The 26,674-nt window shown below is 23.2% G+C and overlaps 1 protein-coding gene across 5 annotated transcripts in view; it reads left to right on the top strand.

Moving 5' to 3' along the window:
- Positions 1–26,674, top strand: part of LOC109596240 (uncharacterized) — a 45,874-nt gene that overhangs the window by 6,076 nt on the left and 13,124 nt on the right. For 3 of the 5 annotated variants that reach the window (XR_007547369.1, XM_020011735.2, XM_049963717.1), the window contains exon 3: positions 26,407–26,642. Coding sequence is in view for 3 of the 5 variants with exons in the window: in XM_020011735.2 (XP_019867294.2) it covers positions 26,407–26,642 (236 nt within the window). In the remaining 2 variants the exon portion in view is untranslated. Of the gene's footprint in view, positions 1–1,928; positions 2,413–6,295; positions 6,430–26,406; positions 26,643–26,674 lie in introns of those variants that run through there. The other 2 variants (XR_007547370.1, XM_049963718.1) reach the window with 2 other exon arrangements.

Below are 26,674 nucleotides of genomic sequence, written 5' to 3'. Positions count from 1 at the left end.
TAGATACTCATAGTGTAAATAATACACTACTTCATAATCATATTTTATATATTTATTGTTATCTCCAATTGTAATATGTTAGATTGAAATCAGTCTCATAAAAATATCTTTCATTGATATGTTCAATGATTAAGAACTTGAGTGTCTTTATAATCTTTATTTAAATAACTCAAATTAATATTAAATAATATTATTTCAAATTAAGATGTCAAAAGTTAACCAAAACAAAATGACAATATGAATAATTGAATTGAAAAATAATTATTAAGTAACTAACGTTTAAATAAGTTATATGTGTTTAATTAATATATACAAAAAACCTTTAAGAATATTTATAAATGTTTATTTTAAAAATCAAGTGCAGTGTATATATTCCAGAGGAGGTATATATTTTTTTCTTAATGGAACCTCCTGTATGGTATGATAATTTTGGAGTTATTCCTCAGATTACAACAATATAAAGTTATAACAAAAGAAGTAATAAGTACATCAAAATATATCCAGTAACCTTGCACATAAATCTTCAATTAAATAGTTTAATAAATTCTCATCATAAACAGTTAAGATTTTAAATGTTAGATAAATATAATTTGACATACATTAATTAAATAGTGCATATCTCTGATTAAATTTACTTAAACCTGTTTAAACAAAATGATTAACATTATCAACACAATAAAATTATATACAACTTCTATGCATACTGAACATAATAAATTTAATCATTTCCAATAAATCCCACATTGTCTCTGCCAAATTGTTTTGTGGACCGACGAACAAAATATTGATTTTTCCGCCCATTTTTGTTTTATTTCAAATAAAACCATGTCACATTCCAATGGTTTTCTGAAATAACGGTGCTCACTTTGTTCATTGTCTATAACATACCGCTTCGCCAGTTATCTTTGAAGGCGACTTGGGACACATTTGCATTAAGTTTTCAATAAAACTTTCCATTAAATTATAATTAATTGTTTTCTTATATGGGAAAACAAGGTTATCATTAACCATTATGCATTCGTTAATCTGCCATTTACGTATTTCCTCGGCCACAACACTAAATCATATAATATTTTCGATTACGTCTTTTGTTGATGAGTTGACCTTAAGCAAAGTTCAGTTTCTCCTCAGCGATTTATCTCGGAAATGCATAATAAAATAAATCCAGCCTCACATTGAAAGTTTACTGCTGTCTCATTGAACAGTTTTCCTTCTTTTATGTTGCTGTTATTAAAATGAAATGGCGTGTTTTTAGTGCCAACGTGTTGTTATTATGTGTGTAATGTATCCAATAATTAATTTTCTGTTCGCACGATTATAGCTGTAATTAAACATTTCTTATATTTTATCCTTTTGCATACTAACTATAACATGGTTATTATAGTAAACAAAAAAATGAGGTAATTATTTGAATTGACATTTTCTTTAATGAGTTCCAATCCCACGCCTGTGCTTCTTTCGATTAGTTTTAACCCAAATAGATTAAAATCCCATAAAACAAAGTAAACCAAAGTCTTTCTGTTGATTTAATATTCCACATAACTTGATTTTTTCTCTACCAAGTCTCAAGCTGTTCACTTTCAACAACTTCATTTCATGGTGCTCATCTGTTATAGAAATCAATGTTCTAGTAGTTCTAACAATTTTTTACTAATTACTTTAAATACTCAGTGATGGGACACAGAAAAATTTTAATTCACACATTTTGTAAGATATTTCATAAAAGGATTTAATTCAAATTTTGTCCAGTCAGTATTAAAAATATATATTTCAATATTCTATACTTTTTTTTCTTTTTTTGTTCACATCTTATAAACGTCAAAAATGTTACTTTAAATGTATATATTAGTCTGATTTTGTTGGCCAAAGATATGGCAATTTATTCTTAGTAGAATTTATAGTATTTTATTAAATAAATCCACTTTCAGTGTGAAGAAATAAATGGTGCACTCCAGAGAAGAGGAAAATAATAATTAACATGAAACATCAAGGTCTAAATATTGCTGATATCACTAAAAACAATACACTCAATTGAAAATATAATAAGTAAATGTCCTAACAAAAAGACAACTCCTTTTATTGACAGACAAACTAGAAAAATCAGTAAAAGACGTCCTTTTTTGTTCTCTAGGTAAATAAAAAATGAATTAAAACTGACAAGGATATATTTTAGTAAACCATTGATATCAAAAAAGAATATTCAAACAAGACTAAAAGTTTGCAGAAAAATGTATTAATCATCCTTCAGAATTTTGGCAAAGGGTACCTTGAAAGGATGAATCCATGTTAGATCAGATGGTAAAAAATACATCCATCATCCACCTAATAAAAGTTGGGATCCCAGATACACTGCAAAAACTTTGGAACATGGTGGAGGAAGAGTTTTGGTTTGAGGTTCCTTTCCTTGTCATGGTATGGGTCCATTACACAAAATTAGTAGTAAAATGGACAATTTTGTATAAAGAGACATCATGAGAGATGTAATGGAACCATTTACCAACGATATTTTACCAATTACATGGATTTTTATGAATAATAATGATACGAATCATGCATCCAAAGTTGTCCAAAGTTGGTTAAAAGATAAAAACATTGATATTCTGGATTGGCCAGCATAAAGTCCGGATCTAAATACAATTGAAAACTTGTGGAATGACATGTACTCTCGATTAAAACACCAAAAACATCAAATTTAGATGAATTGTGGTTATTAATTGAAGAGATTTAGGTACAAAATAATAAAATAAAAACAATTTTAATTAATTAACATTAAGAGAGTTATTTGTGCTACTTGTCTGACCATCATTATATATTTCATACATTAGACAACTGTTCACCGATGAGTCACTTAGATTTTAAATTTTCAATGCGCATAAATTTCATCAGCAACCACAAAATGTTGTCACACTTAAATATATTCATTATGTGAGCACCTGTATAATAAAATGTACCTGTTTTTTGTTATGAAGATGATATGAGACATATGAGTGTCGTACACCTCTTAATGTTGTTTAAGGTTAATTAAATATTCATTATCTTTAGTTGTAATGTGCGCATTTGTTGTTTTAGGAGAGAAAATTATTGCAGACTGTGTTTGCGAAGTGAAAATTGCAAATGTACTCATTTAATTCTTTGGCTGATGTTGCAATATCATTTTTAATTTGAAATTGATTACACTTGCATTATGATTAATTACAATACGTTGTATATAAATTTGAACAACATATGCGACTCATAATGTGTAACAAAGTCTAAAATTTCACACAATTAGTTGGTTGTAAAGTTTTTTAGTTAATTTAAAAAATAATTGAATTTCATATGTAGTTTAAATAAATTTCATTTTTTTTCAATATTTCTTTACCTTTAAATTAACTTAAGAAGTTAATTAATTAATTAAATATGTAAGAAATACCCTTATTAAGGCTTCTACATTATAAAAGTTGATTTTTCATTATCATTGATGATTATAAATTGATAATTGTATTGTAAATATGTACTAAAAATATTTGTTTTCCACAAAACTTGTCTATAAAACCTCCAAGACCAATAGTTTATTAGAAAATTCAAAAATTAAAGAGAAATTAATGTTTTATTTATAATGTTACCCAATCTAAAACTTTGATAAAAGCTATTAGTCATAATAATTCTCTGTTTTAGTTATTTACTGTTTGTTTTTATAATTCTCTTTAATTAAAATTCAAATTGATTTTGCATTTTTATAATAGTGGTTTTATTTGTATTAATGATACTGTTTAACAATTATTATAATAGTTATCATATTTATTCCTTGATTACTTGCAGTTGATAATTGTATCAAGTTTTTATTTTCCCCACAATTTGTCTCAAAAACCTCCACGAACAGTAACTTTTATATAATAAGACAATGATTTTGTCTTTTTTGATGTTAAACTTTGTGAAAGGATGGTGGAAACTTATTCATAAAAATGTTTTTATCATTATTTGTGATATGTATTGTTTAATTTATATTACAAAGACCTCTACAAACAGTAGTTTTTCGAAAAATAAAAAAAAATAAGTTTATCTTTTATACTGTTAACCATTGTGAATGCTTCATGAAAGCTGTTCTCCATAAAAAAATAAGATTCTATCAATATTTGTTGTCTGTATTGTCTTATTTATATTATTTATTTAAAAAGTTGACTTTGTTGTACTTTTATAAAAGTAAATTTATTTTTTATTAAATATACTGCTTTACAATTATCATAATAATTATCATGATGTTTGTGCCTTGTTTACACACAGCTTATATTTATATCAATATCCATCAACAGTTTTTGTTTTGCCCACAATTTGCCTCAGAAGAACAGTTTGTCTAAAAATAAAAAGAAAATTATAAAAAGTTTATCCCTTTTTAAGTCTTATACATTTTTTAATTTGAGTTCTGTCATTTTTAATATTAATGTTGAAAAACATCATCTAAAAACTTTTAATTCTCAAACATTAATTATTATCTGTATTATTTTATTCATATTTATTGCAATTTTATTGTCTTTGTTCTATGTTAAAATGGTAGTTTTTTATTAATTAACCTAATAATGATGTCTTGAAATTATCAATTAATAATTATATCAATCTTTGAAGGATTTTTTATATTTTTTCATAATAATAATAATAAAAATAAAAAAATTATTAAGATTTCTGTATTTTTCTATATTTCTTTTAATATTCTAATTCTAAGCTTGTCATTATAATGTTAAATATGGAAATAAACATCTAACATGACTCGAATATCTGTCATTATTTGTTATTTGTTTTATTTATTTATTTATATTTATTATTTAAGCTTATAGTATTGTTCATTTATTTTTTATAGTTGATTTTTTATTATTGTGACTGGAATTAAAGGTAATTTAAAAGTTATTTAAATTATTTTATATTTTATAAACAAAATAATAATTTTCAATATAGACAAGCAACACTGACACTGAGAAATATTTATAAGATCTATGCTTTTTATACGAAAAAGTTTGAAGAAACAATATTTTTATAAAAAATTAAGAAATAATAAAACCTGCAATAAAATTAAATTTCTAAACCCTTTCATCAATTTTTACTCAAAAAATTGGTTTATATAGAAATTACTGAATACAAATTCTAAAAAATTATTTATTATCCATACTTCATTTATTTATTGTTATATGGAATATTTCGTAAACCTGAAAAAATTCAGTGCTTTACCATTTTCAGGCCTTTATTTAATAACCTAACGACAAATGTCATGGGTCAAATTTTACAAGTACATTATAAAAAAATATATTGATTGATTTTCTATGTACAAATTGAAGCACACTATTACATTTTGTTTAATTAATTCTGTGTGTGGTGTGGTGAAAACACCTTAACTTAATATTTACTTAACAAATTGGCAATTATTCGTTCATTCATTCATTCGATCGGCCTCTTTTATTTCTAGATTTTCAACGACCTTAATGATTTAAGGAAACAATTTAATTAACCGTGTCCCGCAGTTCAAATGTTTAATTGTATGGTTTCCACTTAATAAATTAACTATTGAATAAAACTGACAACGCGTTTTATTTTATTGGTGGCTTTCCAGTATGTAATTTCGTCATACTTTTGCATTTTTGCAGGAAACGAAATATCTATGCAGAATTGCAATGATAACGGGAAACTTATTCAGCCAGACATGCAATAATTATGTATGTGCTAATCCATGAATTTACATTTAAGCCACAATAATGTGTATAATACTCTGTTCCACCTACAATTTTGTAAATGAATGGTGTGGGGTGGCATTGCTTTAACAGCACATACCGACTTGGTGGTGATAAATAATGGGAACCTTACTGCTGATCATTACATTTTGGACATTCTAGAGGGCCATATGTTCCTTTTATAGGTCCAAATTTTGGCCAACTCGAAGTCCAGACTTTAACCCAATAGAACATATCTGGGATATTCTTGGGAGACTCAAAATTTGGAAGAATATGGGCCAAACTGTGCCATATTTTGAGCATGAACAGAAGATGTGAGGCTGTCATTCATAGTAGAGGTCTAAATACCCTATATTAAGTTCAAATTATTATATTTTATAAACATCAAATTTTTAAAACAATTTTTTTTAAGAATTGTTGTAACTATTATAAGTAAAAACCTATTTTAAATAAATATAAAAACTAATTATTATTGGTGTGGTGCGTTAATTTCTTGGTGCAGTATTTAAAACCACCACAAAAACATTAATATTTATTGAAAATTGTTCGTTGATGGGCTCTGTTAAAATGATATTAACTTGTCTTTCTTATTGTTCTAGGTGAGTACCCCAAGCACAAATTAGTAAGTGATAAAATAAACCTTAACAGGCTTAGGATAAGAGGTCATTGGCAAACCACACACAATTAACCAAGCACAACTAAGTTTTGAAAATAGAATTGATGGTTTCCTTCATCTTTGTTATTTGCTATCTGTTTAGCGATTGGTGTAATAACATTTCGTCTGTCTGCCAGACACGGTGTTTGGTTATTTTTGTTGAAATAATAATTAGCGAACTATGACTGACTGATTTACCTGTTTCGTAAACTAACTGACGTAACGAGATAACGTGACCAACTGCGAAAATTATTCATGTCTTTTGTTTGGCAAAAATCAGTGCTAACAGTTTAATTTGTGGACAAAATAAACGACTTAATTTATAATAATCCCTTCAAATCGATTTGTTAATTTTACGTCAATTTTAATTGGTTAATTGCACCAAATGAACGACTTAATTTAATGCTTCTACTGACTAATGTTTTAAGTACTTTGATAATTTAAATCTTTTTAAAATACTAATTAATTCCTTACTAGTTATTAAAGTATCGACGCCTTGACATAGTTAATTTATGCATGAAGCAAACAATTAAATAAAAAAAAAATGCTTTAAAAATATTCGGTCAGTTGCTCCATACGTATTGGTACAAGTATGACTTAAAATATTAATTGAGTTTTAACTGTACTTTAAACGGAAACAAGTTAAATAATTTGGGACAGATTCAATTTTAATTAGTAAAGTAAGAATAAAATGAGGAAACAATTAAAGCAGTTTGGTAATATTTAACCTAATTTATCTACAGGGTGTCCCAAATTGGTAGATATACAGTAGTGGTCATTATTTTGGTAACTAAAATATTAAATATTTTAGCCTTAATTTTTATTTAATGTGGACTGTTAAAATACTGTATTCTTATTCTATAAGATGTGTTACATATATTTTTCTGAGTTGAACTAAACATAAATAAAACAAATTTAATTTTGGAAGGAATTTTTAATGATTAAATCTGTGTCATTTAATTTAACTATTGACTTATTTAGCCATTTCTTTTTGTTTCTCTCTCTGAATTATAATTTTCTTATAGTTTCACTTCACAGAGATCAATAAAAGACCATAAAGTTAAAAGTTGCTACACTTTTGTCCATTAAATAATAAAAAAAATACGGAATTTTATTATAATAAAATTATATTGACATTTAATTGCCAATAACTGCTTGAATATTTAAAATAATAAGAAGAAATTGATAAATGTATAAAAAATTAAGTTTTTTCTTTTAGTTAGTTTCACCACAAAATAAGGAAAATGAGTGAAAAGTGCTTTAAAACACTATTTCAATAAAATGATCATATTTATCTTATGAGACGTACTAGATGCACGTTTCTGGACTCAAAATGTGTGTAAAAGATCACTCTAAGCAACTAAGAAATCATTGGGACTCTTAATATTTGAAAATATAGGAAAGGAACAAGTTACTTTTCCTCCATACTTGATTACTCTTCAATCAAATTTAAATATAGACCAATATGTGTTAATAATAAAATAGTGCATATAATTTTATGTTTATTTATGTATAGAAATATGCAGAATTATTATAGGTGATTAAATTCAATTATTACATTGGTGCTAATTGCTTTTTTATATATTTTAATGTTACGATGAGAATTCGATGAGATCAGATGTAAATTAATGCAAACGATTTGAACCACTTAATGATTTGCTGATTCACTGCTGTTGTTCCTTGACTTTTAAAACGGCAAAAGAAACATACAATTGTGGGAACGAATGGACAAAAGATGCAATTTTAACGGTACGAAAATATGAGAGATCCAATTAGATGTTATGTAATTCCAAGGAAAACCGGCGTTTACGTAAAATTTTAATTAGAATGGCTTTTTATTAATTTTTTTTTAAGTACTTAGTAATTAACAAACTATAATGACACATTAGAAGACAACTGAACTGAAAGGCACTTAAGTCTTAATGTTAAAATTAATTTTCATTTATTATTTAATGTTTCTATGTTAAAGTAACTTAATATCTATTAAATTTTATGAACGATGAATAAATTATCAACAAGTGATAATTTGTTAATATGCATATTCTATTTCTCAAGACACTTTACACAAATTTCTTTTTTTTTAATTACTTTGAAGATGGGTTTCTTCCTGCTTAACAAATATTTACATATAATGAATTGTTTTCACTTAATCATCTGTTGTATAATTTAATAAAATACACAGAATTATTTGCTAAATTATGTTAATTCCTGCTTTTTACTACCAATATGGTTACTTATTACCAGTAAGTCATTAGCAACATTAAATTTAATAAAATACAGTAAAAAGTCTCCTCCTGAAAACTGTTGAATGGGATAAATTATTGGTCTTGGTAACGCTGAATTATATATTTTTTTTCAGTTTTACTTCAACCAATGATTAAATAATTATAATAAGCTAATAAATTACTGATTTAAATTCACAGGAAACAATGAAAGACCACAAAGTAAAAAGTTAATTTTGTCCACACATTCTCCTATGATTAAAACATTAAATTAATACCTTAATTACTCAAATTGTTCTTCTAAAACATTGATATAAATAATATTCATATTATTATTATTATGTGAATAATTAGAATTTCTCCTAACTTGTTGCTATATCATTGGTTCCTGCGGTGAAACAAATTGATGCACTTAAAGTTTAACGCTTTATCCACGGTGGCTGTTGCTTTGATTAGATTCGATTAAATTGCATCTAATAGTATTGATGAAATGATATAATTTACCAAGAAGTTTTAACGAAATTACCGTAACTTATTCGACTAATCATTTCCCCGTGGAATCGAAAATCAACATTGCGTCGACGATGAAACTGCCGTTTATTCATTTTATGTACATATTGATTAAGGAAATGTGTTTTCGCCGGAAACAAGTGGAACTAAATAAACGTTTGCCAAGTTGAAAATCACTTTAAATTACTCTTCTAACGTTTGGTCAATTCATATGTGGACGTTTTATTTATTTGGAATGGGAGATGTTAAATATTTTCATGTCCAGGATTTAAAATGAATTATTTTTTTTAATAGCAAATAATATTTTCTTTATATTTATATACATATACAGGGTGTTTTATAACGTATTCGAATTTTTTTAATCAGATATACATTTCTAAATAAAAAATTCTAATAAAAATCCAACAGAAAACGATATAAAAAATGTTATATATATAAAAATTCTAATAAGTTATGAAACACCCTGTATGATGTATAATTAATTTATGTACATACAGTAGTGGCCATAATTAGAGTAACTTATTAAAATATATTTAAAATATGATCCGTACTACTTAAATTTTTGTTTTTTGTTATTATTGATCTAATTTTGTTCTTTAAAAATGGCGTACTACAATGGAAAAAGTGTGGCAACTTTTGCTTTTATAGTTTTATCAAAATTATTGGTATTATTTTTCATTTATATTTAATATTCTATTATTTTTCAACATATTTAACAGCCAATTAATTGAGAAACTTTGAACAATTAATCTTGACGTCGCAATTATTATTAATATTTCTTGTCTTTATTAAATTTTTATTGTTTATTACATTTGCTACTGTGTATAAAAAATATTTTACTGAAATATAACGTTTATAAATTACTTACTTAAATACATAAATAAAAATTATTTTATATTTTTAACATACAACACATTATACCATAACTAAGTTTAATTACTTTAATTTACTTGAAAAAAATTATAACCTCGCTTAGTTTACATTAATAGTAGTGTAAATAGAAAGGAATTCATCAACTATAAATCTGTTTTGCACACATTTTAAATATTTATTGTTGCCTTTATAAATATTGTTGTAGCAATTTAAAATAGGCTTTGAAAAACATAACATTCATACTAAGTGAAGTGTAAGAAAAAAAGTTGCATGTTACACGAAAATACGCACTATTCAACAATAATTAATCGTGTGATCTCTTTACCCATAAAATTAAAAAGCTTACGGTAAACTTATTTAAATAATACATTGCCAAAATTCACTGGGAAAATTCACAAAAGCTGTTTTTCATAATTAGAATTAATTAAGACAATGCTATTAAGCTTATTTGTTGTATTTTTGATGGGTTACATACCTGTTATATTAGAATAATAGTAGATAATCAATTCCCCCTGTTAAAATGGAAAAACTGAAAGTGTGTCAAATTTGTCAAGTTATTTATTTATTTTAAAACCAATTTAGAATTTTATAGTTATCATAAAACAGTATTTTAAGGTTAAATATTGTATGCAATAGTAAAACGTTTGAGAAAACTAATAAAAAAATTTAAAATTGTCAATATTCAATGGCAATCTATAAATTTAACTATTGATGAATGTGCCCAAACTGTTGTTTCAGTATAAAAAGGCAAAATAGCCGAAAGGTTTGGTGTATCCCATACACCCATTTCTCGTATGTTACGATGTTAGATGAAGATTTTTTATAACAATTATAAATAAAAACCTATTCTTAAATAAACATACAAAGAGTATTTTCAGAAAATATTAATAATAATCAGTTATTTTCAGGAGGATTCGTCCCAATAGTTCAATAACTAAGATTAATCTTAAAGTAACAGACACTCTGTATAAAAAAACAGGTAGAACATTGAGCTCAATTATCTTGATCTTTACGCTTACGTTTCTTAACGGAACCAGAATTTAATTACAACATTATTTGTCGACGTAAAAAATTAATGCCTGACAATAGACCGAGTTTCCTCGGTTTGTATTTGTGAAACGCTCGTGCAAGTTTCGAGGTGTTTTATAATTACAAATTGAATATCCGAAATGCAATTTTTAATGGTTACTTAATTTCCTTTCCTTTGGTGTTATAATGAATAATTTATTCGTTGGTAAAACACATGTACAGTCCAGTTGTAAAGTGAGAAAGTGAAATATATTATATTAATTCTTGATGTACTTAATGAGACTGAAAGTATGTATGTGTTTAAGTTTATTATTTAATGATTTGGTTGAAGAAAACTAAATAATTAAAATGTTAATTAATCGTGGATTCTTTGGATTAAAAGATTAAATAATTCATAATTAGGGAATTAATTATTCCAATTAATTTTCATTATTTTTTTATCTCAGTATTATGTCTTCCATTTTTAACACTAACATAATTTAAACTATTTAAACTTAAATTGAACTGTTTTAAATGAGTATATTGCGGTTTTTTTGTTTCTTAAAATGGTTTAAAAATATTTTTGTAGCTTTTTATTTATATTTATATAAACTAATTTCCATGATTTTCACCAATTATGATGTTTTTTTAATGGTTACTTAATTTCCTTTCCTTTGGTGTTATAATGAATAATTTATTCGTTGGTAAAACACATGTACAGTCCAGTTGTAAAGTGAGAAAGTGAAATATATTATATTAATTCTTGATGTACTTAATGAGACTGAAAGTATGTATGTGTTTAAGTTTATTATTTAATGATTTGATTAAAGAAAACTAAATAATTAAAATGTTAATTAATCGTAGATTCTTTGATTAAAAGATTAAATAATTCACAATTAGGGAATTGAATAAATTAATTAATCTTTAAAATATATCTTAAATTGAAAAACTGAGTAAATATTATATTGACACTTACAATATAGAGGTTTTAAAATTGGTAAACTCTTAAGAGCTTTTACTTAATTGTCAACTCTCTTATTTTGTATTAGAATGAGATTTATATGGAGAGGATTTATCATGCCTCTACTTGCTTGAACCCTTTTCTTAATGGCCACATTGGCCAAATTGACAGTGTTTCAATAGAATGGTCATATCTATCAATGCTTTTCCATTGGCTCAAAATGTTCTTAAAAGAACCCTCTTTACAACTAAGTAAAGAAAGCATTACTTTTGATCTGGTTTCTGTGATTATTAATGTCTGTTAGTTAGAAAATATGAAAAAGAAACGAGAAAATGACTTTCATATTCGATTACTCATAATTCCCAAACTATTACAGTTATGGAAGTATATAATGACTTTAAAGTATGCCTTTTTTCTACGGATAAAAAGGAAATCACAATAAAAAACTATTTAAATTCCATTTTTACAGAATAATAAATAAAATTACCTATTATTTATATGCATATAACATTAACTTGAATCTCTATGTATTAATTAACGAAACACCATTAGTTATAGTCATTGAACAGCAAAATTGCAAAACCAATATTAAATTGCCAACGAAATTATCCTCTGCTTTGTTGTGTAAGAGTTAGATGTACTTCGTTTCGATTTCGAATAAAAATTGATGGTTTGAATTCAGGATGAATGCATTTCGGACGTGATTTTAATTTTTATCAGGGACCACCTTAAAAACGATATTTATTATTTCATTAAAAAGTTTCATAAATATTTTAAGGTATGGTGATCCAGATGAAAAATACTGACAAATCAAAATTAAATACCAAAATTCTAACGTGCTTAAATCAGTTTTAAATCGAGTTTCATTAAACATATACACATTTTATAGACGATTTATATTTACACAAATTTTCTTTTTTGTTATTTGTACGAATTTTTAACATTTTTTCATTTGATAAAATTTTTATTTTTAAATATTTTTTTCTTATTTATTATAATAAATTAGTTACATGTGTATAATAAATAATAATTTATAATATTATACAAAAGTAGTTTTCCAATATTTTCAGTTCTTATGAGTTGATATTAGAGAACATATGTTTTAATAATTTACAATTTTTATGTTGTATAATCTAAATATTTATATTTAGTTCCAATTACTGTGATTTTAATTAAATTCTTTTTTCGATTTTTATTTAACCTGTTTCATCATAAATTAAATTGTTTTAAATCGGTATCTTTCAGTTTAAACATACTTTTAGATATTTTTATTTATTTATTTATTATTTTTATCATTTTTAACATCGAATTTTATCAATGTTGTTCTTATTTTGGTTTTTAAACCTCTGTTTTCAAACTATATTATTAAAAAAAGTTTAAAATGATTTATTGTAGCAAATTTCAGATAGTTAACTATCTTTTTTAAATAATTAAATTAATTACATCCATTTTTATTATACAGAAAAAATTAATAGGCAAAATTTAATGAGCTAAATAAATTTATTTTTTTTTTCTATTTTTTATTATATCATATTTTCTCAATTTTTATGAGTCAATAATTAGAAAATATATATTTTATATATATATATATATATATATATATATATATATATATATATATATATATATATATATATATATTAACACTAACTAACCTAATTTAGTCTGTTTTAACTTAAATTAAACTGTTTTAAATCAGTACATTTCGTTTTTTTGCTTCTCAAAATGTATTATTAAAATTATTTTTGTAGATTTTAGGTATTTTTTTTTTCTTTTGATTTTTAACATGTTAAAATTTACTATAAATTGTTTTAAATTTGTATCTTTTAATTATATTCTTGCTAAATTTTTATAATATAGACAAGTTTACTATACAAAATTTAACCAACTAAATAAATTTCTTTTTTTTTTTCATTTTTTTTTAATATTATTTTCTCATTATTTTGAATTATTATTAGAAAATATATATTTTAATAATTTACAAATTCTCTGAGTTACATAATATAAGTATATTTATTCCAATTTTCATTAAATTTTGTTATCTTGGTATTATTTTTATCATTTTGAACATTTTGTACAACATTTTTGTAATTTTTAAATGGTGAACTTTCTATTCATTTTAATTTTTTTAATGTTAAAGTTTAAATATAAACTACAGCATTAAACGGAAAAGTAATTTTACTTAATATTTGAAATTTTTATCAAAGAGTTCTTATAACAAATTAGTCTCAATTGGCCAAATATTGTATTAAAAAATAAGTTTTGACACATAAATTATTTTCTTTAGAATTAATAAGCTTTCAAAATATTTGATTTTTTTATTTTTATTTTGTTAACTTTAGGTATCTGAATAACTCGAATAAAATAGGTTTTCAAACAATAATATGTTATGCAGTAATTAATTAGAAATAACTGTCGTGTGAGAAATAATTGATTTGAATTTGTATCAAATAGTTATTATTTGTCTAAGTCGTCCAAAATTGAATTAAAAAATTGTTTTGCAGTTAATAAGTTTTCAAAATGTTTTTACATATATAAATTTTTTTTATATACATGAATAACTCGAATAAAAGTTTATGAAACAACAAAAATGTATATTTTCTACAGCAAATAATTGTAAATAAATAACTATTGTAGACTATTCTTAATATTAATAATCTTGATATTGGTGTTAGTAAACTGGATATCTCTTTACAAAGCACATTCTATCACAAGTTGAAGACATCTCTGCACATTATTGTGGAATTTAATTTTCTGTTTCTGAAGTTTAATCAAGAAACCAACTACACATTCTATACACGTGTGGATGCTTACATGTTTGTGGCAAGTTATTAATATATTTATCGTATTTCAAAACTACAAAGTTAAAACTTCATCTCCAGTAATAAACATTAACAGTTTCCTCAACAATCAATTCATAAAAACCGTAGACATTTAAAACGTTTGGACACCGGAAATGCTATTAGAAATTATCCCCACATAAGTTTCTAAAAGTCGCCTTGAATGTTGCCATCAAACATTGGACGAAGCAACGCGTTTAATTCGGTCGAAAAACCTTTACGTGTCCATTCGCTAATACTAATTTAGGTAATCCATTTAAGGTGGCTCAGCATACATAGGTTTCGACGGGGGCAGTGCCCAAATTCGCGGGCACGTGCCCAGTTTATGTTAGGACACGCGATGAGGCTCGTTCGACTGAAAAATCGAATCGTTATAGGTGGTACAAGTCTGCGACGAATTGTGTTAACATATTAAATTGTTAATTAATTTGATGATTACTAGAGAGCAACAGATTATGTTTAATAATTATAATTGGAGCTTGGAACGATTGTTGTTGATTGTACACGCAAAGTTAAATGAATAATGATTATTAAATATAATTAATGAATTTGTTTCTATTATTATAATTGTTTCTTTAAAATGTTCATGACTATTCGTATTTTTGACTTTACAATAATAATATTACACAATTTTTTACAAAATTTTATAGAATGTAAATTAAATTATTGAAACAATAATATCGTAAAAAATAGATAAAAATAATAGTATAAAATATTTATAAGACGAAAAAGTGTGGAAACAGAAAAAATCTAAATAAATGATAATGAATGAAATGATATTAATTATATTAAAAAATGATAATTGTAATAAAAACTCATATCACTGAAAATGTGTATATTAAATTATTCTATATTATAAATATGTTTGTAACAAGTATATTATAAAAAACAAGAAATAAAACTTTCTTTCCATTTAATGCTCTAGTTTATGTTTAAACTTTAAAATTAAAAAAATTAAAATGAATAGAAAGTTTGCTATTTAAAAATTACTAAAATATTTTTAGACTGTTTTAAATAGCACTAAACTGGAATATACTGATTTAAAACAGTCCAATTTATAAACAAATAAATAAAAATTGAAATACATAAAAAATAATTACATATATATTTAAAGCATTTATAAATTATTAAAAATATACATTATCTAACATTAACTTATACTAATTAAGAAAATATTAGACAAAAATTAAATTTATTTAGCTGATTAAATTTTGTATGTATAGTAAATTATTCTGTAAGACAAAAATAGAGGTAAAAAGACATTATTAAATTTAATATCTAGAAATTACTAAAATAGGAAACTTGCACAAAATTATTATAAATATTTTAAAAGAAATATAATAAAATTAAATTTATCTAATTGATTTGATTTTACATGATAAAGGAAAATATTATATATTATATTATAAATATTATAAATATAAAATATTATATATATATTATATTATAATATAATTATATATATATATTATATTATAACTAATTTATTATAAAAAGGCGTTAAATTTAATATTTAAAAATTACAAAAAAAAATAATATTAAACTGTTTTAAAACAATTCATTTTAAATTTTCACAAGTTAAAAATCAAAATAGGAAAATTAACCAAATTGTGATTTTATGATAAAAATAAAAGAATTTTTTAAAATAACATTAATGACAATCATGACAATAGGGATAAATAAAAAATATTTATATTGTACAATTTAAAACATTTGTCAAATATTAAAATATAAATTTTCTAACATTAACTCATAAAAACTAAATAAATATTATAAAAGAAATAAAACAAAATTAAATTTATTTAGTTGATTTGGTTTTGCATGGTACAGAAAAATATTATATATTATAAAAATGGATGTAACTAATTTATGATAAAAAATACATTAAATTTAATATCTAGAAATTACTAAAATAAATAATTTTAAAATGTTTTAAGTAAAAATATAATTGGAAGACAATAGATTTAAAACAATTCATTTTAAATTTTCACAAGTTAAAAATAAAATTAGAAAAATTAACCAACTTGATCAAAATTCTATGATAAAAATTTTAAAAGTTATTCTAAAATAACATTTATGACAATCATGACAACAGGGATAAATAAAAAATATTTATATTGTACAATTTAAAACATTTGTCAAATATTAAAATGTAAATTTTCTAACATTAACTCATAAAAACTAAGTAAATATTGTAAAAGAAATAAAACGAAATTAAATTTATTTAGTTGATTTGAGTTTGAATGGTACAGAAAAATATTATATATTATAAAAAAGACGTTAAATTTAATATCTAGAAATTATCAAAATAAATAATTTTATACTGTTTTAAGTAAGAATATAACTGGAGGAGATTTATTTAAAACAATTTATTTCACATTTTCACAAGTTAAAAGTCAAAATAGGAAAATTAAACAAGTTAATCAAAATTCTATGATAAAAATTTTAAAAGTAATTAATGACAATCATGACAACAAGGATAAATAAAAATTATTTGTATTGAAAAATTTAAAACATTTGTCAAATATTAAAATGTAAATTTTCCAGAATTAACTCATAAAAACTAAGAAAATATAAAAGAAATTGAACAAAATTAAATTTTTAATAATATTTTTTAAGATTTTTTGTTAAATAAAAACCTATTTATAAATAAATATACAAAGAGTGTGTACGTTTACTTTTCGTGTGTGCATAATAGTTAGAATTTATTTTTATTATGATTTATACAATTTTATTAAATAAATTTAATTCTAGTGAGAAGAAAGAAACATTGGTTTCCGGAAAAGAGGAAAATAATAATTAACACTTAACAACAAGGTCTAAATATTGCTGATATCACAGAAACTAATGATGCTTCTGAAAAATTGTTTACAAAGCTTATTAACAAATATAAAACAACACACTCAATTGAAAATATAACAGGAGAGATGTAATGGAACCATTTGCCAACGATAATTTACCAATTACATAGATTTTTATACATGATAATGATACGAAGCAGCATCCAAAGTTGTTCAAAGTTGGTTAAAAGATAAAAATGTTGAGATTCTCTATTGGCCAGCGTAAAGTCCGGATCTAAATACAATTGAAAACTTGTTGAACGACATGTAATCTCGATTACAACACCAACAAGCCTCAAATTTAGATGAATTGTGGTTATTAATTGAAGAGTGGTGATTGAATCTTTGCCTCACCGTTTACAGTTGGTTATAACTAACAAAATATTAACAATTTTGTTTAAAGTTATGTATAAATTGGTTATATTTTATATATATTTTTCATTACTATTTATGTAATCAACCACATTTCTCATTTATTTTGATTCAGACTTAATTTAAGTAGAAATAATTTTGATTTAGGGAAAGAATTTAGAGTAAATAGTTTAAATAAAACCCTTATTTGTTTTACTAACTTGAGGAACGTCAACTATTCCACCCTTGTAAGAAAATATACAGTAGAACGCAAGTTTCTTGAACAAAATAAACTTTGGATCATAGCCGATTAATTCTCCATCAACTCTACAACTTCACAAACAAAATCCGGTGAAGTATCTGTGTCGCTTGTCAGTAAAATTGGGTAAAAAGCTAAGGCAAAACCGCCGTTCACGTAACGCACAATAAACAAGCAGGTTAAGTGCGGACAGACAAGCAAGTTGATTATTGTTAAATTGGAATGTATCATAAGAATGTATGAGGTCATATCTGTGAGTCACACAATGAGTTCTTTAACGGTACGCGCCCGCCGAATTGAACTTTCACTGCCGCACGAGCATTTTTATTTTATTCCATTTTTACGTATCGACAGGCAATTAAATTGGGGAAGTTGTGATTTGAAAACGTTTTCATTAATGTCGCCGTGCGCTTATTGGGCCGATGCACTAATGAAACCCGTTGAATAATTGCGTTTTGCTTTTTAAATCGGTGAAAGTGTATTAGCTGCGAATGTGTTTTTGTTAATTTCATAGTTGATGTGCGTCGGGTACGTGGGAGAAAAAGCCCGACGCGATTTTTAACCCGGCTATGTTTCAAGGTAATGGTTTAGACGCTCTTTTTGTTTTGGAGAAAGCTCATGGATCGTCAAGGAGTGTCTGTGATATTTATACAAATTAGCTGTAATTATGGCTCTGGCCTAACATTTTTTTTTTGTGACCATCAGATAACGTTGACATCAAACTCTGTCCTCTAAGAAAACTTTATAAACAATAATGTGAGTGGAAAAATTTAAAACTTAGCTGAACCTCCGGGTATGACAACACCAATAACCAATAACCAAACAAAACAAAAAAAAAAAGAAATTCAGACATTTTATACAATCGATTACTATAAATTATAGTTTGTTAATAGAAGCTGTTACTCCTATAATTAACTATTCTATAATAAATATTTTTAAAGTTGATGATTTATTAAAATCAACTTATTTCCACGTGTTAGTTAAATTATTTAATTAAATTTTATAAAAGCTGACAAAATTTTAACAAGTTACAGGCACTATTATATTTATATTAAATGTGAAATTAATTAGTTATAATTATATAAGGAAATTCTATAAATTATTAGAAGATTCATTAAATTAAATCAAGTTTATTTAAAAATATTATTTATAATATTTATCATTAAAAAATTAAAAAAAACTTTCATTATCAAATCTGTTGTAATTTTTTAATTTTTATAGAAATTAATGTTACTCACTGAAATTGTTGAAGTCATAGACATTAATAAAATAAATTTATAAAATAAAACTTTTAAAACAACAATTATATTTATATATTATATATTTACTATAAGACTATTATTAAAATCAATAAATTAAAAGATTTAAATATCTATTTATTAAATTTAATAAATTATTTAAATAAACATTTAAAATATAGTTTTGTGTGTTATTACTAACATTGATTAAAGACATGAATGATAATTATATAAAAAATATATTTTATTAAATTTTTAAAAAAATATTATTAAAGAAATTCTTGAAACATTTTTCAGAATTATTCAAATTAATAAATGTAATTTATAAAAGTGGAAACAAATGAATAATTGATTGAATAAAGTAATTTACAAAAAAAAACAATTAAATTAAAAATAAGTATTATAAATAAAATTATAGAAATTTATTAAAGAACACTTTTTATTTAAATAAATTATTTAAATATTAATTAATTATTCGAAAAATTAAAATGAATTATTTATTAATATATTATAAGCTTTTATTTTAATAATATCAAAAATTGTTTTTACTGTCAATTTTTAAATCATAAAAAAATAATTGATAATTAAAAGTAATTTACAAAAAAAAAAATTGCTAAAATAACACTAATTATAAAAAAATGTTAAAATATTATTGAGAAAATTATTATAAAAATTTAAAATAATATTCAAGTTTATTTAAGAATTTCTTTTATTTGAGTAACAAACTAAATTATGAAATAATTCTGAAAAACTAAAATAAATAAAACAAATTAAAAAGATTTAAATTATTGAATTTAAATATTGTTCAATTTTATTTAAAAATTTTATACCTTAAAAAATTGGTAATAACATGATTGTAAAATAATGTTATTATTATAAAACTGGCAAAAGATTCAATTTATTATAAATTGTTGAAAATGCTAAAATTTATTTCAGAATTTCTTTTATTAACTAAATTATTACTAACTAAACTTTTATTATTACAAACTAAATTATATAATAATACTCTTAAACGTAAATTAACGTAAATAAAACAAATTTAAAGTAAAAAATCTATTTTTTTTAATTAAGTTATATAAAAACTGACCAATTATCAAAAATTGTTAAAATTAAATAATATTTGTTCAATTTTATTGAAAAAATTTTTTTGTTAAAAATACGGATCACATTTAAAAAAATAGAAACATAAAATAATATAATGAAAAAAATGGTAAAATAAGATTATAAAAAAACGTTAAAATATTATTATATTTCTATTTTTTAAAAATTGTTGAAGTTACAGAAACTTGCTAAAATTTATTTAAGAATTTCTTTTATTAAAATTACAAACTAAATTATAGTATAAAATTCTTAAAAACCAAAATAAATAAAACATAATTTTAAATTTATTCAAAAATTTTATAATTTAAAAAATTGGTAAAATAACATTATAAAAAATGTTAAAATATTATTATAAATTATTGAAATTACAGAAAATTGCCAAAGTTTATTTAAGAATTCATTTTATTAAAGTTAGTAACTAAATTATGGAATAAAATTCTTAAAGACCAAAATAAATAAAAAAACTGCTAAATTATTTAAATAAATTGTATGAAAACTCGCAAAGCATTAAATTTATCTAAAAAATTATTGAAATTACTGAAAATTGTTCAGTTTTATTTAAAAATTTCTTACTATAATATTTATTAAATAAAATAGGCAAAATAAAATATAAAAAAATTGATAAAATATTATGAAAATTATTAAAGAATTTCTTAAAAACTAAAATAAATAAAAGTTTTAAAAATATTGTTAAATTGTTTAAATAAAAACTGCCAAAGATTTCAATTTGTTAATTATTGTTAAAATTGTAGAAATTACTCAATTATATTTAAAAATTTATTAAATAAAATTGAAATTAAACTGTTATTATAATTATTTAAATAAAGTAAAATATATTTGTTGTATGTTATGTCAAATTATTTAAATAAATTGTATAAAAACTGTTACCCATATTAATAAAAGAGTTTTATAATAAATTTTATAAATTATTTAAAAAATCGTTAAAATTAATAGTTCATTTAAAAATCTCATTTATTAAAATTAATAAGAGAAATTATTTAAATAAATTGTTCAAATATAGACATTATAAAGAGAAAATGGTAAAGTAACTGGTCAAATAAGTAACTATCGCCAAAAATATTCCTACATATTTTTTATAAATCAATTAGATCTATAATTGGAATCAAGTGTAAGACATAGTATTGTTTTTGCTTCCTTTAGGAATGTCTTAATTTGATGAAATCATTAGAACAGACATTCCAAGCGACGCGATTAATCCTTTTAAGGGTCGGTGATGCCGTATTCGATTAGTCGTGTCCAATCGACGTAATTACTTAATTATCGCCATGTATCGACAAGAAGTACGAAGCTGTCGGTCACATTGATTGCATGCCTTGTGTTGCATTCAATTGTTGCTCTTGGTATTGTTAAGGTTAACATATTAATCGCTTTGATGTAGCTTTTGTATGACGTACAATGTAAGCCTTAAACATTGGAACATTTCGATTGAATTATTATTGAAAATCATTTGCACCTTTCACAAATGGTGGAAAGTCAAATGGTGTGATATTAGCGAAATTCTTTTAATTAATCCGTAACACTGACGAGGAGAAAATCCAACACATGTCGACAGACGGAAATGCCATAACAAAAAGCCAACACTCTAAAGGTAACTTTTAATTGATCAATGGCGCAGTAAACAATTTATTGTTGTTCTTTGTCGTCAATTGCGCTGTACAATTAACCAAACAAACTCTATTGTCGACAATACTACGAATTTTGAACGGTCGTTTGGTGGGAAAATGGAAAGTGCATCATCGGACATCTCCGAATGGCGTATTGAACAAACGTTATCCACAATGATCGACCTTGGCAACAAAATAATGACCCACGGTTTTTATTAGCGGCGTGCAAAAAAGGAAAGATGACCGTTTAAAAATTTATTAGGACAGTTCCGATTTATTTGTTATTCTGTCTGTGCCGCACAGAGAGGAAGTCAAATGATAGGAACTGCATTCTTAGACATTTTTGACTGTGTAACGGATGCCAAATATGCTTTTATAAATTTATGTGCGTCCTTTCATTGTAAGAACAATGTGGAAGTCTCGCAAATTGTCATTTTGAATATATTTGTCGATTAATTAATTGTAAAAACTGTTTCTTTTAATTTGTTGTATTATTATAACTAATATTCTTGATTAGTTTTTTGTAAAATTATAGAAATAATTAAAAAGCAAACTAACAAATTTGGGAATTGCAAATATCATGAAACAAATAAAAATATCCTAAATATATATATATATATATATATATATATATATATATAATAAATCTAGAAATCCCACATAAAACTTATTGGTTAATTTAAAAAATTAAGTAGTTATTAAAATATTTTTATTTATTAATTTTTGTTAAAAATCCAAAAGATTATAAATTTTTTAAATTTTGCCAAAATATCTCAAAATTATAAAACGCCTGAGGAATAAAAAATAAATTAATTAGTGGTACGAATAATATATTTTTTACATTAAATTTTTTTTAAATAAAAAAGAAATACATTTAATTTATAATAAAAAAAAATAGTCAAATCTTTAAATTTTATTTTATTTAATATTCAAAAAACAAAATATTTAGTGTAAATTAAAATTTAAGATTTGTATTTTTACAATAAATTATTTAATTTAAATTAAAAATAAAAATTTAATATTAATTTAATATTAAAAAAAGAATATTTGGGTTATGTTTTTAAATTTAAAATAAATATTTGAGTTATTTTTAGTTTAAATTTAAATTAAAATTTTAAAAATTAATTTTTATTTATTGCTTATAAATAATTGTTATATTGAAGAAAAAATATATTTAATTTAAATAAAAAAATAATAAAGTAATTAATTTTAATTAAAAAAAGCAAAATATTTAACTTCTATTAATTTAAATTTTAAAGAAATACAATAAATAACATTTACAAATGAATAATTAATAAATAATATAATGATTAATATTATTAACAGTCAATATTATTATATTTTCTTAATATAATATTTAAAATATTTTTAATATAAAAAACTGTTTTCTTTTTGTATTTGCTACTTGTTTGAATATAACTTCATTTTTGTATAATACTATATTATTTAAGTATTTTTATAAATTTAACAATATTTTTTCCTCCTCCTTCCCTAATACAAAATTTTGTTAAACATGATTTTTAATATATTTTTACTTATTTTTTAAATTTTAACTTTAAAATTGTAAATAAATAATTAATATTTATTTTAATGTTATTAACAAATTTCCTTATGTTCCTCATATTCAACATATTCCTTATATTCCTTATATATCTTATATACCTCATATTCCTTATATTTATCACATTCCTTATATTGCTTATATTCCTTATACTCCTCATATTCCTTATATTCCTCATATTCCTTCTATTACTTATATTTCTTATATTCCTCATATTCCTTATATTCCTCATATTCCTTCTATTACTTATATTTCTTATATTCCTCATATTACTTAAATTTCTTACATTACTTATATTCTTCATATTCCTTATATTCCTTATATTCCTTATATTCCATATATTCCTTATATTCCTGATATTCCTTATATTCCTTATATTCCTTATATTCCTTATATTCCTTATATTCCTTATATTCCTTATATTCCTTATATTCCTTATATCCCTCATATTCCTCACATTCCTTATATTTTTTAAATTCCCCATATTCCTCATTTTCCTTATATTCCTTATACTCTTCATTTCCGCATATTCCTTATATTTCTTATATTCCTTATATTCTTTATATTCCTTATATTCCTTATATTCCTTATATTCCTTATATTCCTTATATTCCTTATATTTCTTATATTTCTTATATTCATTATATTCCTTATATTCCTTATATTCCTTATATTTCCTATATTCCTTATATTCCTTATATTTTATAAATTCCCCATATTCCTCATTTTCCTTATATTCCTTATACTCTTCATTTCCGCATATTCCTTATATTTCTTATATTCCTTAAATTCCTTATATTCCTTATATTCCTTATATTCCTTATATTCCTTATATTCTTTATATTCCTTATATTCCTTATATTTCTTATATTCCTTATATTCCTTATATTCTTTATATTCCTTATATTCCTTATATTCCTTATATTCCTTATATTCCTTATATTCCTTATATTCCTGATATTCCTTATATTCCTTATATTCCTTATATTCCTTATATTCCTTATATTCCTTATATTCCTTATATTCCTTATATTCCTTATACTCCTTATATTCCTTATATTCCTTATATTCATTATATCCCTCATATTCCTCACATTCCTTATATTTTTTAAATTCCCCATATTCCTCATTTTCCTTATATTTCTTATATTCCTTATATTCCTTATATTCCTTATATTCCTTATATTCCTTATATTCCTTATATTCCTTATATTCCTTATATTCCTTATATTTCCTATATTCCTTATATTCCTTATATTTTATAAATTCCCCATATTCCTCATTTTCCTTATATTCCTTATACTCTTCATTTCCGCATATTCCTTATATTTCTTATATTCCTTATATTCCTTATATTCCTTATATTCCTTATATTCCTTATATTCCTTATATTCCTTATATTCCTTATATTCCTTATATTCCTTATATTCCTTATATTCCTTATATTCTTTATATTCCTTATATTCCTTATATTACTTATATTCCTCATATTCCTCACATTCCTTATATTTTATAAATTCCCCATATTCCTCATTTTCCTTATATTTCTTATACTCTTCATTTCCGCATATTCCTTATATTTCTTATATTCCTTATATTCCTTATATTCTTTATATTCCTTATATTCCTTATATTCCTTATATTCCTTATGTTCCTTATATTCCTTATATTCCTTATGTTCCTTCTATTCCTCATATTCCTTATATTCCTCAAATTCCTTATAATTTTTATATTCCAATAAATCAAAATTTAATTTTCTAATATACCAAATTTTATTGAAAATTTCAAAATATTTTAACTGTTATTTTTTTTTAAAATTAAATAAATTTTATTTGGATATCTCAAATTTTCTGGATTTATTCGTAGATTATTTTTATTTATGTTCGTAAGGGTGTTTATAATTCCCAAAATTATTAATTAATTTTCAATAGAGGTTAAAATTTTTTTTAATATTTATTATTTATAGCAATATTTGTTTCTATAATTTTACAAATTTAAAAAATATATCACTTGACAAATATTCCCATATCAACGTTTTAAATACATTTTTAATATTATAAATAATATTTTTATTAAACCTTTCAGAATGTTATTAAAAATATTTTTCAATATATTTTTATTTTATATTTTTAACAAATATTTCAACCTTTTTCAATATATAATTTAATAATGTTATTAACAAAAAAATGTAATAATTAAAGCTAAAATCTAATATTTACTGTTTTATCAAAGATTTTAATTGAAAGATGTCAAAATTTAGACAATTATAAAATTATAGGGATTAAATGTGCTTTTGTAAATATATTATAATCCACTAATTTAAAACAAAGTTGAAGTGTGTACATAATAATTAATGTGAATTACTAAAAACATAAACTTTCCTAAAACTAATGTGTAAATGTGCACCAGTTTGAAACGTAACAATTATGCAAACTTTTACTTAAAATTTAAACCGGTTGCTTAATAATTACAATTACAATAAGTTAATTGTGAAATTTAAAAGTGATAATGATCTTCATTACCATGGTTCCGTTTTAACTGTACGAATAGCTTAATTATCTCATTAAACGTAATTTATTTAAGAGAGAATTTAATGTACTCTCTATCTCTGTATTTCGACCACCACACATTCGACAATTTAAGATGAACACCCGATTTTGTCGCAGGTAAAAAATCGGGCGGCGGACGCAGCAACTCGTCGCTGTCGAGTCGCGAGGTCGAGTTCCAGAACTGGAAGCGCAGGAAGAGCTACGATCCGATGAAGGCGGCGGCCGAGGGCAAGCGGAAACAGGAGCTCGCCAAGAAGATGACGCAGGGCAACGCCATGACCCAGTCCTACACCGAATCGAACCACTCGCAGGACAGCTCGCCGTCGCATTCCAGCTCGGTGCACCGATCTCAGGTCAGTCGACTTATTATTTTATTTATTTTTTT

Source organism: Aethina tumida, chromosome 2 (assembly GCF_024364675.1).
Source record: "Aethina tumida isolate Nest 87 chromosome 2, icAetTumi1.1, whole genome shotgun sequence".
Lineage (NCBI taxonomy): Eukaryota > Metazoa > Arthropoda > Insecta > Coleoptera > Nitidulidae > Aethina > Aethina tumida.
Note: the sequence above shows the minus strand (reverse complement) of the source record. Positions and strands in the feature narration are given on the sequence as shown.